Source organism: Notechis scutatus, chromosome 2, assembly GCF_049901735.1.
Source record: "Notechis scutatus isolate UNSWTSFEM ecotype Mainland chromosome 2, rNotScu1.2, whole genome shotgun sequence".
Taxonomy (NCBI): Eukaryota; Metazoa; Chordata; class Lepidosauria; order Squamata; family Elapidae; genus Notechis; species Notechis scutatus.
The window spans coordinates 232,706,113-232,720,533 of NC_142010.1; the positions used below are offsets into that span (position 1 = coordinate 232,706,113).

General features: G+C 36.6%; 1 protein-coding gene across 3 annotated transcripts in view; it reads left to right on the plus strand.

Moving 5' to 3' along the window:
• The first annotated feature begins 1,409 nt into the window (after nucleotides 1–1,409).
• OCLN (occludin) overlaps nucleotides 1,410–14,421 on the plus strand; it is a 28,457-nt gene continuing 15,445 nt past the window's right edge. The window contains exons 1-4 of one of the 3 annotated variants that reach the window (XM_087958254.1): nucleotides 1,410–1,527; nucleotides 3,838–3,915; nucleotides 4,719–5,409; nucleotides 6,725–6,883. In XM_087958254.1, coding sequence (XP_087814380.1) covers nucleotides 3,866–3,915; nucleotides 4,719–5,409; nucleotides 6,725–6,883 — 900 coding nt within the window. In that variant the 5' untranslated portion in view covers nucleotides 1,410–1,527; nucleotides 3,838–3,865. Of the gene's footprint in view, nucleotides 1,704–2,240; nucleotides 2,373–3,837; nucleotides 3,916–4,718; nucleotides 5,410–6,724; nucleotides 6,884–14,421 lie in introns of those variants that run through there. The other 2 variants (XM_087958253.1, XM_087958255.1) reach the window with 2 other exon arrangements.

Sequence of the window (14,421 nt, forward strand, 5' to 3'; positions counted from 1 at the left end):
TAAGAGATCCAGGAGTCAGGACAGATGGATTACCACTGTCTTAATAGATGGACTACCACTGTCTGTCATCCACAAGCCTGGTTAACCTTGTTTGAGTGGTTAACCCAACCTGAACCCCGACTGAAAAGAGCTCACTTCATCCAGGGGCCACTACTCACTCAACAATCTTTCCTAAAAATAAATTGGAAACTAGTTGAAAGTTGGGTAATGACTTTGCCATTGCTATGAGAGTCAGCTTTTACAATGCCTGTGTTGAATGTGATGTATTGGTTGGATTTGCTAGTGTCTACATTTATTATGGTATGTGTTTTAATGTAGTTTTTATTGCATGCCTTATGTTTGTTTTAATTCATTTGTTTTGATTGTGTTGTTTTATTGCTAGGCTCCACCCAGAGTCACTGAGTGATGCTGGATGGCAATACAAGTTGAATAAATAAATGAGCTCCAGAAAGTACTGACTGATGGCACAACAACCCTGATTTTTTTTCTTTCATCTATATTTAAAATTAGTCACCATCTCTCTTCAACCATGTATTAAATATTTCTCTTCTGTCACAGACTAAACAATCAGAGTTTGGTAACATTATTTGGTGTGTCTGTCTAGCATCCACTTCTAACATTTCTCCAGGCCACTTGATGTGCACTTCTTCTTATAGCAGTGTTTCTCTTGCTGAGTGGGGAATTCTGAGAGTTAAAAGTCCGCACGACTTAACATTGCTAAAATTGAGAAACACATAGCACGTCTCCCACCTTATAATTCTGAGATGGGGGCTGTCTCCCTGAAGTTGAAAATTCCTTTTCAACTAAACTTGTGTGCGTGTGCGTGCAGTGCGTATTTGCACATTATGACTCCAGTGATAATTACAAAGGAGTAAATAAGCTATAAACCCCATCTGAAACTTTCGATCACCCAAAAAGGTATATAGTACCAAGTTTGCCGAAGTGGCTGTCCCGGAGCGCCTCTTCTTTTTTTGAGATCTCGCCTCCACGGAAGCCAGGCAGAAAAATAAATTGCTTCCCCTTGGAAGAAGCTATCTAGATGGCTACAGTAAGAGGAAAACGCTGGACGAGCCTTAGTCTAATTATTTATTGGCGAGCTGCTATTGCTTGTGGTTGAAACTGTCGGACGGCAGCGAAACAATCTCTGGAAACAAATCCTCCTTGCGTTAAAGGGACTCTCCCGCCCTGAAGGACTCATCCGACCAACCTACGGGTTGCCCGCGGGCGAGTTTCAGGTGTTTGGGTCACACAGAGAGACAAAGGCGCTTCTCTTCGCATCTCAGCCTCTTGGGTCCCTCCGCGCCCCGCCCCCGAATTGGCCTGGAAGAAAGCGCTCGGCCAATGGAGCCGAGCGGGGCGAAGGCGCCTCTCCCCTCCCTTTGCTCAGGTATGTAGGTATTGCGCATGCCCTCTCCGGGCTTGGGTGTGGCGCGCGCGAGATAGCCTGCCTGTGCTGCTGAAGGAGCCGATGCGTCTCTTAAAGAAGTGCGAAACCTCAACAGGTGGTTGGAGCTCCGTGAAGGCGACGTAAGTAAGGTTGCCTTTCAGCGGAGCTGGTGGTCAGGGCTGAGCAGCATTAGAGGCGCTCGGAGGGGAGCCCGGAAGGAATTCTTTCCCTAATTGTTTTTGCTCCGAATTGAAACTCTGATGAGATAAGTGTCCCTGTGCCTGTCGCAGTCGCGTTAACTTTAGGACTTGGAAAGGTACGTCGTTCCCACGGCCTCTGAACCGGGTAGCTCTGATCTCTCTGGATCAAACTAGTTTGTTCAGGCTTCTCCTAAAGTTGAGCAATAGTGGCCGGAGGAGGGTGGGGGAGCCGTAGGGAACGCAGGAAATGGGGAGGGGGTGGAATGTGCCTTGGTTTTCTCTTTTATTTTTCTCCTTAAGTTTCAAGGGATTATTTATTTATCCCTTGATAAGGATCCCTCGGGGATATTTATGCCGAGTGACAATCAACTTTATACCTTTTAAATTTGGAGGCTGCGTTTCAAACAAGCAACCTGCATTTTTGACTTAGCTTGATGTGTGTTCTAAGCCTCAATCTGTCTACTTTTCCTCTGGAAAGAATTTCTGTTAAATATCCATTTATCAAGACTTACTGTGTTTCCATATACCAGCTAGTTACACTCCTTAGTTGTAGCAAATATAGGTGCATTTAGCAGGTGACTGAGGTGGTTTTTAAAAGTTGGCAAATAAACACCTCTGTAATTATTCCACTGCTCCCTGTTATTTATTTTCAGTGTAAGAAAAAAAAAACCCAGAACAGTGGGATATCATTAGACTTGACAAAAAAGTTCTACACTGTTCCATAGCATTTTATGATTGAGAAGATTATGCCACATGAAAGCCTTGGTCAGGAAACATCAAAAATTGTATGCTATCTTAACTTTTGTCCTATACCTACTTTACATAATTTCTTGATAGCAGTTTAAGCATTCAATAAAGGCAGTATATTACAAACTGATTCCATAGCCAGTTTTTAAAGTGCCATTGTTTTCTACTACTGATAAATTGGAAAGCATCTTCTGGTAATGTTAATGCCTATTTTCCTTTAGTATTAATTTAACTTACAACTTAAATATATCTGGCAGGTACATGAATTTTTCTGCTCTTTGCAAATGAAGTCATTTTGTATTTTACACTGAGCTATTTTTTCCAATCTATGGTTGTAAACATCTTTAAGTTTGCTCTTAAAGAACTAAAGACAAATCTTCAGGAAATTTGCTAAAAAATGAAGTCTTTAGTGTTAGGCTGTGTTTCCTATAACAACAACCCCAGCTTCTTGCAATATTGCCATCCTGTCCATTAATGTGATTCCTTTAATAATCTTATGTTTGATTTATTCAGATATGTTTAAATAAACACATTTATGGTATTACTTTGGTGAATTAATGTAATATAGCAATTAATATGTTACTATCATCCTAGGTCTGGTTCATAGTTGTAAAACATTCTGCACTGTATTGTTTTTACTACATTTTATTATTAAAAAACAACAGGTGCTTTGAGAGCAAGAATATTTTTCAGTAGGTTTGAACTAAGGTTACCCTTAGTAAAAAAAACAAACTGCGTGCCTTGTCTGTAGCATGATATATTTTTTTTCTGGTTGTTACTTTTCTTGAAAGAAGTGAAAAATTGTTTCATCAATAAAAGGAGCATTATGAATGGAGCTCCTTTGACATTTCCTGCTACCTCCTTATTTATAAAATGTTCGGAATGTGAAATTGCAGTTTTTATCTAGACTAAAAAGATTACTTACTATAGAAGCTCTGAGGGAGCAGGATCTATGATGCATATTTCAGTGGAAGTCTACATATTTGTTTGAAATAAACAAATGCAGAAGAACTAATCTCCAAATTATGGATATACCTCATTTAGGGAACTGCCTTGTGTAGTGACCATTACAAGGGTGATGAAAATAACCTTGCAACCTATCCTTGCATTTATGGTACAACCTTTGCATGTGCATAAAGCAAAGGAACGTTGAAGTAAGAACATGAGTTCAGTTTTATTTAGAGACCACTTCACTTACGAAGTGTTGGAATAATTGGTCTCATTTGTGGTCACTGAGTGAGGAGTGTCTGCATTTCTGTAAGATTGCACAGTGAATCTAAACAATTGCCTGTGAATTACCAGGGTAAATTATACAATTAAAAATAGATAGTTGAAGATTGTGATATAGAGAATTAATAATTTAATTCATCATTCCAGGTATTCTTGGCTAAAAGATTTGTGTTGCACCATGAACTTAATCTTGAAAATTAGCATTTCATATAGTTGGTAGCATTTTGTTTCAATTCAGTTATTAAATAACTTATTGGAGTATCTTTTCTATAGGTAAAAACGTCACAACCCAAGTTCCACTATGTCACCCAAACCTTTTGAAAGTCCTCCACCGTATCGTCCAGATGAATAGTAAATATCTTATTTCATTTACTATAGATAAGTAAAGTACACTATTAAAATATGGATTCTGGCAGTTTTTTCCATTGTTTCTTAATCCAGAATTTCTTAATTCTTTATAATGACAAAGCTATTAAAATGTATGTACAGTGATTAGTGTATTATATTATGACTAAAGCTAAGATACACTGTAGCACCTGCTCATTTTGTTTAAAACTTTTATATATTTGCAAAATAGCTGAATATTTCACAGCAGGCACACAAATATTTGGGAGCTTTGAATCTAATGAAATACAAATTTGAGCTGAAAGAGAGGTAAAATGTACTTCCCCAGTAATAGAAATATCACAATAATTGACCATAGCTTCATTTAACCAAGGTATTTATTTTAATGGAAGAAATATTAATTGCTGATCCAGACTGACGGCTCAATTTGATGAATGTTAATAAAATATATTTTCCATCTGATTTTCTAATTTTCTCTCATATGTCTAAAAAGTACCATTTATGGAAATGACTTCCATCTCACCACAATTTAATGAGTATTACATACATGCACATAATTCCCTACTTCATTAAATCTTTTGGTCAGACATTAGCAGCTGAACACTACTTAATGATAAACATTTTTTGGAAGCAGCAAGAAATCTTACGGACTTTCTATGTGCATATTGTATTTGATCATGGCAGATTATACATATGAATATGTAGCATATATAAATATGTTTTGGAGCAGTGTAAAGAAGTAAACTTGATGTTTAATGTTATTTGCTTTGATAAAGTAGTGTCTAATAGTTTTTTTTAAATCTTTGTAGCATACCTCCACACTATTTATCAAGCAACAATACATTTGGTGGTGAATTCCATTCTCAGCCTATGCACTCTCAACCAGCGTATTCTTATTATCCGGAAGATGAAGTGCAACGTTTCTACAAATGGTCCTCCCCACCAGGAATAATCAAGATCATGTCAATTCTCATACTAGTCATGTCTATTGGGGTCTTTGCATGTGTTGCTTCTACTCTGGCTTGGGATATGGACATGTATGGAGGTGGACTAGGAACTGGTTACGGGTTACCTGGCTATGGAGGTTTTGGAACCAGCTATGGTGGATACATGGGCAGCAGTGGTTTTGGCTATAATAATGCATATGGCCTTGGAGGAAATTATATTGATCCACGAGGAGCAAAAGGCTTTATACTTGCAATGGCAGCTTTTTGCTTTATTGCTGGATTGATGGCTTTTGTAACTGGGGTTACAAAGACTAAGATGGCCAGGACAAGGAAATATTATCTCTTAGTGATAATAGCAAGCTCTATATTGCTCTTCTTGATGTTCATTGCTGCAATCGTATATACACTAGCAGTCAACCCAACTGCACAAGCTTCTGGATCAGTGATCTACAATCAGATCTATATGATGTGCAGCCAGTTTTACACATCCACAACTACTGGGCTCTACGTGAATCAATACTTATATCACTACTGTATGGTGGAACCTCAGGAGGTATGTAAATAAATTAGTATCATCCCCAATGCAAAATATTAGTTGTATTTTAAGTAAAAATAGAATTAAAACTTAGTTTTATGCAGAAATGATTTCACTGGTTTGTCCAGGACACCGAATGTTAGCCACCCATTTTTTTCAGCAGTATGATTTTATTTTTTTGTTCTTACTATAGGGAAACAAAAAGAAAGAAAGAAATATCTTGGTTCTCATTCCTTCTAAACAGATTCTGACACAATGCTTGCTAGATGTTTTGGGGGGAATCTTGGTGCTCTGTAAAGTTGGTTGTTTTCTTGCAGACATTTTATGACTAAACTAGATAGCATCATCAATGCATCAACATTGATGATGCTTTGGCATCAACATTGTTGATGTTTTGGGCTACAACACCCCTAATAACTGCCATTAACTTTGGGATTATTGAAATTCTAGTGTAGTTCATTAGGAGAATACTACTTCCATATCTACCCAGTTTAGATAAGAATTAACCTACAAAATTATGAGGTGGAAACTAGAACTTCCTTCATTCTATCATATAAGTTGAGGGTTCCAACAATGGTTTGACTGCATGTGTATACCATTATATGCTTTTACCTGTACATTTTCAGTCCAACTCTATGTTCCCTAAATAAAATTCTACTTCATTTATAAAATCTTTTGCTAAATGTATTGACTGCAGTTGTTTCTATTTGATTAGACTAACTTATGCTATTGCCAAAGGAAATTATGTAAATGGAAAAGAATTTTGGATATATATATATATATATTGCATTTGTGCAAGCTTTATTCTTTGTAAGCAAATCAATATGAGTGGGGAATATGGAATTTATCTGATCTTTAAAAAGATGTTTATAATTTTATTGAAAAAAGTTAACTTTATTACATATTTTGATTACTATATTCAAAATGTTTGTATTTGACTGGAAAAATATACTGTAGATTAAACATGGAGAAGATTAGATTCTTTTTTCAGTGCTCCATCAGACTGAATTAAGTAAAATATGAGGGACATATTTATTTACTGCATAAATATTATTGTTAAAATAATGCATGCTGTGTGCGTTCATGTAAATAATGCTTATTTCTATGTTTATGAAGCTCTTCCCCAATTTGTTTAGTTTTCCGTATAAATCAAAATTTCCCAATATAGTGGAAACAACAGGTTGAATATATTTTTGAATTTTTCATTTTTTAGTTAACCATATAATGATTCCATGTTGTTTATTTGTAATTTGAAAAAGACAGACATTCTATTTAAGATTATTTGTGGTTGTAAAAGCAGTAGTCTAAACATACTAATTGCTTTTTTCCCCAGGCTATTGCCATTGTATTAGGCTTCCTGATTGCTGCAGCTTTGGCTATAATAATATTTTTCGCAGTAAAGACCCGAAGTAAAATAGGTTACTATGGCAAAATGAGTATACTCTGGGATAACACAAAAGGTTATGATAAAACTCCTAATGTAGAAGAATGGGTAAGTCAACTATTTAATATTTATTTGACCTGTTGCAGCATTTGTGTTTGTTTTAAAAATATGTGCAATGCTGAAATATGCTTTGCAGTAATGTGCGGGTGATGATATCACTTAAAATAAGGCAGAAATATTTTTATCCCTGCTGGAATTACGTTATAGCCAATTGTGAATAGTCATCAATATCAGTGTTTCTTATCCTCAATGACTGTAAGAAGTGTGAATTGCAAGTGCCAAATGGTTGGGGAATTCTGGGAGTTGGTCCAGACTGATCTATGTAATACCCGGTAGTTAATTCTCCAATAAATAGTTGTTGAATTGTTGAAAGGAGAAGATTTATAGACAAATAAATGAAAGTGAAAAGAGGAGGATGAGTAAATATGTAAACAGCTGCAAAGATTGCTGCAGAAAAACATGGTTGTCTTTAGGATTTGTCTCAGGATCAGCTGTCGCTTTGTGGGAACATGTGCTTCTTAGTGATTTTAGTCCTTTTTATAATGGCTAAATCAAGGCGCTCTCCTTTCCTTCTCTGCCAATTATACTTTAATGCATCTCTGTTTTTCTCTTCTGGAAGGCAGTTTAGAATGTATCTACATTAATGGTTTCTATGAGAGAAAAAATGAATAGTATATGAATGAATGAATTTTTAATACGGCCTCTGGCCAATCAGGATAATATACGCAAATAAGCAATTGCTTTTATAAGTAGAATTTATATATTATTTTATAGGCAATTCATTTTAATAAGATGCTATTTAATTTATCTTGCATCTTGGCCTTGCCTCCATTGAGAGAAGGAATATAGGCTTGGGCAGATGCCAACCTATCTATACGTCCATCCAGCTGCACGCAAATATTTCAGCATATCTGGTCAAATTGTCTATTTCAGTTGATTCCTGAGTGAAAAGAAGTTGATACAATTCCACATGACACAAAGTTAAACAGCCCATTTTTTTTTACTATTTATGTACAGTTTATGAGCCCCAAATAAGAAAATAATTAATATGAGAGAACACTTTATCCACGTCATTATTTTACTTAAAATGTAACCGTTACAGAGAATGCTGCTTGTTTGGTTGCTTCATGTGGGAAGCCACATTTACAGTTTAAAACATAGTGAATTAGTGTATGAGGGTTTTCAGTAATCCACCTGTGAAGTTCTTAAAGGGAAAAAAAAAACTTCAAGGGGCATAAAGTGCCAGGAATGCCCCTCACTGTAACCTGTGATAGCACAAGGGGTGTTGGCCACCGGTTAGGGTGAGGTTCATTCCTGGCACTTTGTGCTGCAACCAATAAAATGATGAGGTTGGCTTTGAACAACTCAAGTACACCAGCCAAACGGACTACAGCAGTTGAAGCAACACTGGCAGGAAAATGTGCCTGGTGGTTGTGTTCATGATATCCTGGGCAGTTGGATCCATTCTAACAGATTAACAGAATTGGAAGGGACCTTGTAGATCATGTAGTCCAACCCCCTGCCCAAGCAGGAGACCCTACACCATTTCTGACAGATAGCAGTCCAGTCTTTTCTTGAAAGCTTCCAGTGATGACACTCCCACAACTTCTGAAGGCAAGCTGTTCCATGGGTTGATTGCTCTTAATGTCAGAAAATTTCTCCTGATTTCCAGGTTGAATCTCTCCTTGTTCTGTATCCATCCATTATTCCTTGTCTGGTCTTGAGGTGCTTTGGAAAATAGCTTGACCCCCTCCTCTCTTGAGCAAGGGGCCACTGTAGACAAGCTCTTAGGTAAATCCAATTTTCTTCCAGCCCCATGTTATTTCCTGTGCCACTGGCTACCTCACAACTTCAAAACATAAAGATGCTTCCCTCTCTGGACTTAAAAGGTTGGCATTACAACTTTTTCATCTAAAAATAAATAGGTATTATAGATTGAAATCAAATTTTTTATCATATTAGAAATAGTGTTCTTAATTGTCCACTATGTAGAGGACTTGGAAGCTAAAAATAGTAGCATAAATCTTGTATATAAATTGCCTGTTTGTGTTTGTATTATTCACTGCATCCTGGCACCTTATGATTTAACTGCAACGTTGCTTTGGCATTGGCCTTTATCAAGAAACTTATTGTAAAGAGACTGATTACTTCATCTAGGGCTTTAAATGAGACAAAGTGAATGTTTCGGTGAGACAGTTTCAGGGCGTGTACTTTATTAACTAATGAACTTGTTTACTCATGTTTCAACTGATAGAGGAGAGAGTAAAACCAAACAGCAAATCAAATCCTAGTGAATAACTTGTAGCTGTGGTTTTTGTGTTTCTCACAGAACAGTAATTTGTATTTGTGCGTAAGTGTAGACTCTTGATTAGTTCTTCCCCTCATATTATGATTTTGGTCTTGGTAGTAGTTTTCCTTCAATTCTGTTGACACTTTAGTTCTTGTTGTTTTGCTTTTTGTTTTGCAAAATAAATAAGGAAGAAAACCACATTCTGGTGACTAACTTTTACTTAAAATTTATGTGGTTGTCATGGACCAATAATCTTTAATGGAAATCATAGCAAAGGCTATGTAAAGAAATGTTTTGGAGAAAATCTGTCCTCACAGGAGGCTTGGTGGAAGGTGGGAGGAGCACTACTGCTCCTTTGCACTTGTGTTGTCATATTTTTTCTCTGTTTCTTGGAGGACTTTGAAATGTACATAACAACTTACTCAGAATTACTCAGTATGCAGAGCCATTTATAGGACATTAATCCATTTCTCCTAGATTATAATTGCTAACCAAAATTGCCTGAGGATTAAGCAGAAGACCGCAAGATTGATGTTGTCTTCTTTGTGTCCACTAAATGGCTTTGGTTACAGAGACTAAATACAGTTATTGTAACTGAGCAAAACATGAAATGGCTTCAACATTCAGTGCTGAGTGTGTTGAGCTGTAAAACCTGGGGAGGTGAGTTGTCACAGATTTGCAAACCATATAAAGTGCTTTATGTTCATCTGCATAAAAGTAATTTCCCACAGTTTGGAGTGACTATGCCCTTACAGCTTTTGAGCCCAAAAGCAATTGAGGCAGAGCCACGATTGCTGTGTCGATCTGAGTCTGTGAAGCTGCTGGGAGTTGCTTCTGAAATGTCTCAAATCATTCTGAGCCCTTTAAGCAGGCTGGGTTTTTTGGGACATTGTAATTTCTTATAGCATTTTCAAAGAAGAATGGAGTATCATTAAAAAAAAAAAACTCTCATTGAGAGGTGTCAAGCTCTGTTACTTGCCTTAGTTCAAATAAGACTGAGTAGTTTTCATTTGGAAAGGGAAAAATGTTTCTTTAAGGATAAGAGCAAGTTATTTTTTCCTTGCAACAAGTAATGGTAATGCCTTAGTTTCTCTAATGCAGGGGTGGTGTCATGACTTTTCCCCCCCTTCACTAAACGGGGCAGGAATGGGCCAGCAGGTGATGCATCTGGCCCGCGAGCCGTGAGTTTTACACGCCTGCTCTAATGCAGGGATCCCCAACCTTTTCGACGCCGCGCCCCGGTTTCGGCGTCAGCTGGCGCCGCGCCCGGTTCCGGCGTCAGCTGGGTGCCGCCATCTTTTTTGACGAAAATCACTTCCGGTGGCGTCACGAAGTGATTTTTCGTCAAAAGAAATGCGGCGCCCCTTTCAGGTGAGCTTTTTCGGTAGAAATGGCTTTCTACCCGAAAAGCTCACTGAACGCTGGCGCCGCCATCTTTTTGACGAAAAATTGCTTTTTTACCAAAAAGATGGCGGCGCCAGCAACCAGCGGCCCGGTAAGGCTTGTTCCGCGCCGGTGTCCGGGACCGGCGGTTGGGGACCCCTGCTCTAATGCATTCCCTAGGTGCTGAAAAATACCATATGAGACTGTTATCTTTGCTTGGATTTAGTGAGTCCACAAAGATCTAATATGGTACCTATACCACATGAAGAAGATACATTCCCTCTGCCCCAAAATTAAAGCTATGTAACCTAGTGTTATTTCTTAGATATTGTTCTGTCTGCAGCTAATGCCAAAATTAGTGAATCACTATAATGCTAAATTATACAGGGCCATTGTGGTGCTGTATGTAAGGTGTGTCCAACTGGTGGCCTCTTGGTCGCATCAAGTCTAGACAGCTAGTAATGTGGCCCTATAAGATCATAATATATATATACATACACACATACATTCATACATTAAGTATATTACATATTTTATGCACAACCTGACAATTCTTCTTTACTTATTGTGGCCCAGGTAAATCATAAGGCTGGGCACACCTGAAATAAAGTATTAGATTGAACCAGGGAGACCTAGATTGAAATTCAGCCTCAAGCATGTGCCTTTGTAGGGTGTCAGTTCAATGTACTGTATCTTACAAGGATGTCATTGTTGAACTACCATATACACCATATTTGAGTTACCCGGGGTGGGGGCAGGATTTAAATGTAAAAATAGTAGTCTAGCAATAAATCTAGCATGTAGATTTATTCTAATACTACTTGAGTTAAGTAGTCAATAAGTAGCATTAGACTGCATTAGTAGTCTAGCACTGTAAGAAAAAATTAGCATTAAACTGAGATATTTCCCTTATTGTACTAATTCTTCTTGTACACTACAGTTAATTAATACTTCCTGGTTTGTGACCACCTTTAGTTGGTGATTGCATATTTAACAGAAAAATGTCACTCACCATGTGACAGGATATGTTATTAAGAGCTCTGAGTGAGTGTCTGTACAATGACTCCCAAGTTGCTAAACCATCACTTATTTTATATTATATATGAATGGGCCCTCTGTTATTTGGGAATAATAAGAAACATCCACAATTGTTGATTCAGTGTTCCATAAACACCTCCAAAACAATTTAGCTAGAATTCTTTCACATGTGACAGATAAACTCAGCATAAACTTGCACCTGAGCATATAGATAGATCTACCAAGAATAGTTATATGATATTGTGTTCACATTCAGATTTTATATGTTTAAAGTCTAAATGTCAAAATGTAATCTACCACATTCTTTCTTTACATGTCTATTCTTCCTTTACTCTTTTAAAAACATTGTATACCATTTGTATGGCTACTAATAAAAAAATGACTTTTTCATAATTTAGAATTTGGGCTCCCACCACAAAGATCAACAACAAAAACAACAAAAACACTTATGCATTCTGGTTTTATTCAGTGCAGAGTGCTAGGAACATGGGAAAGACTTATTACTAGAGAATTCTTTACAATAAAGTAGTTTTACCCAGCACTGTATAAGTAAGTTTTTCTTTGAGTAATTTCATTTTCACAGAGCAAAAAAGATAAACCTATGTAGCGTGAGTTTTCTTCCTCTCATGCCAGCTGAGTGCACTTACCTTGTTAATATATTGTTTAACCATAGTTTATTGAAACATTGTGAGTTGCTTCACATATAATGTAATCTGTAAAGTACAATTTGCAAATCAGATAGCTCATTTTATATATCACACTAACCCAGAATCAAACCAGTCTATATAATACTGAATATTAGCTGCAGTTTAGAAATACGCTTTTGTGGTATGTAGTTATGCTTATAACATATACTATCTTATAAAATATATTAGGCCACAGACACAGTCTTAGTGCTCTCTTAGGTCCATGTACATATTAAGCAGCTATTGAATAATCTTAACCTGTTGTCAGCAAGAAATATTTTGCCCTGTCTATAATGTGAGAAGATGAAACATTAGCTACCTACCTTGGGAGATCCTTGCTCTTCTGAAGCAACTAGAGAAAGATATGACTACAATAGTTTTCAACTTACAAGCACAATTGAGCCCAAAGTTTATGTTGCTAAGCAAGGCAGTTGTTAAGTGATTTTTTTCCCTATTTTATTTCCTTGCCACAGTTGTTAAGTGAATCACTGCAGTTGTTAGGTAAGTAACATGGTTGTTAAATGAATCTGGCTTCTCCATTGGCTTTGCTTATCAGACAGTTGTAAATCAAGTGACCCAGAGTAAATCAAGTGACCCAGTAACAGTCATAAATATGTGCCAGTTTCCAAACATCTGAAATGTTGATCATGTGACCATGGGGATAGTGGTCATAAGTGTGAAAAATGGTCATAAGTCGCTTTTTTCAGTATCCTTGTAACTTTGAATATTCACTAAATGAATGGTTGTAAATTGAGGACTACCTGTATCAATAAATGGACATCTGGCAATATGTTTTTGTTGAAAACATTTGGCACAGCACAGTGCACAAAAACTATAAGCCATTATATGATTTGTGTAGTATATTAATCATGTATTTGGAACCTGGTTTTGGATTTTGGCAATTGTGATTTATTCAACAGATAATTATTAAACAATGGTTTACGTGATAGATGAACTATAGCTCTCTTTTCATGTTTTATACAATATGAAGAAACAAAGCAAGGCTTCAGGATTGTTGCCTTTTTGTAATTAAACACTTAAATAAAAAATATAAACTAGAAAAATAAAGGAATATTTCACTCTAAAAACCCATAAAAATCACTATTAAGCTTCAAGCTTACTTACTAGGAACCATAGTCAAATGAGTGTAAATCATTCTTAACAATGAATTAAATGATTGCCAGCATCTAGTTTCCCACAAAGTAGAACCACACATTATATCTCTTTTCTATACATTAAATTAGAAAAACAAATTTGTGGGGTGGTATATATGAAACAAATTATAGTCCAAGGATGATTTCTGATTACAGTAGAATGAAATTCAGATTTAATTTGAAGACAAAGTTATTCTGAAGATCGAATAGCTTGTTACCATTTTTCCAAGGAAGGAATCATTTTCAGCATGAAACTCCTAACAGCCTTACAGCAGATAACATATACAAACCTACCTCAGTATACAGTGGTGCTTAAAAGTTTATGAACTCTTTTGAATTTTTAATATTTTTGCATAAAGGTGACCTAAGATATGATCTATTTTCCACACAAGTACTGAAACTAGTTAAAGAGATCCCAAGCAAATGTGTCAAAATCATTATACTTACTCACTGATTTTAGAGGGAAATGATCCAAAGCCACATAATTTTGTGTGGCAATAGCAGATGAATTTTTGTTTTCAGTACTGGTTTACTCAACTGCCCCTTCCTCTCTCCCCTGGGGGTAGCAATAACTGCAACTAAATGTTTCTGATAATTTGATTGGCCTTGCACATCAGCTAGGCTTCCTGAGGAATTGCCTGCCTCAGGTCCTTCCACAACATTTCTATAGGTTTAAGGTCAGACATTGTCTTGGCCATTCCAAAACATTAACTTTCTTCTGCTTGTGCCATTCTTGGCCATACAACTTGTGTATTTTGGGTTGTTGTCTTGCTGCATGAGACATTTTCCTCTTGAGGATAGATATCCTAACATTCTTCTATAGAATTTGCCAGTTCAATGTTTTTGATTCATTTGTTTAATTGGGTTCTCTTTATCTAGTTTTAAGAGGAGTGTGGAGAATAGATCATGTTTTAGGCCATATTTATTCAGAAATATTAAACATTCAAAAGAATTCACAAATTTTTAAGCACTGCTGTACCTTGAAGGAATATATGGACCACTCTCTTTAGATAGCAGATATTGCTTCAGCCACAT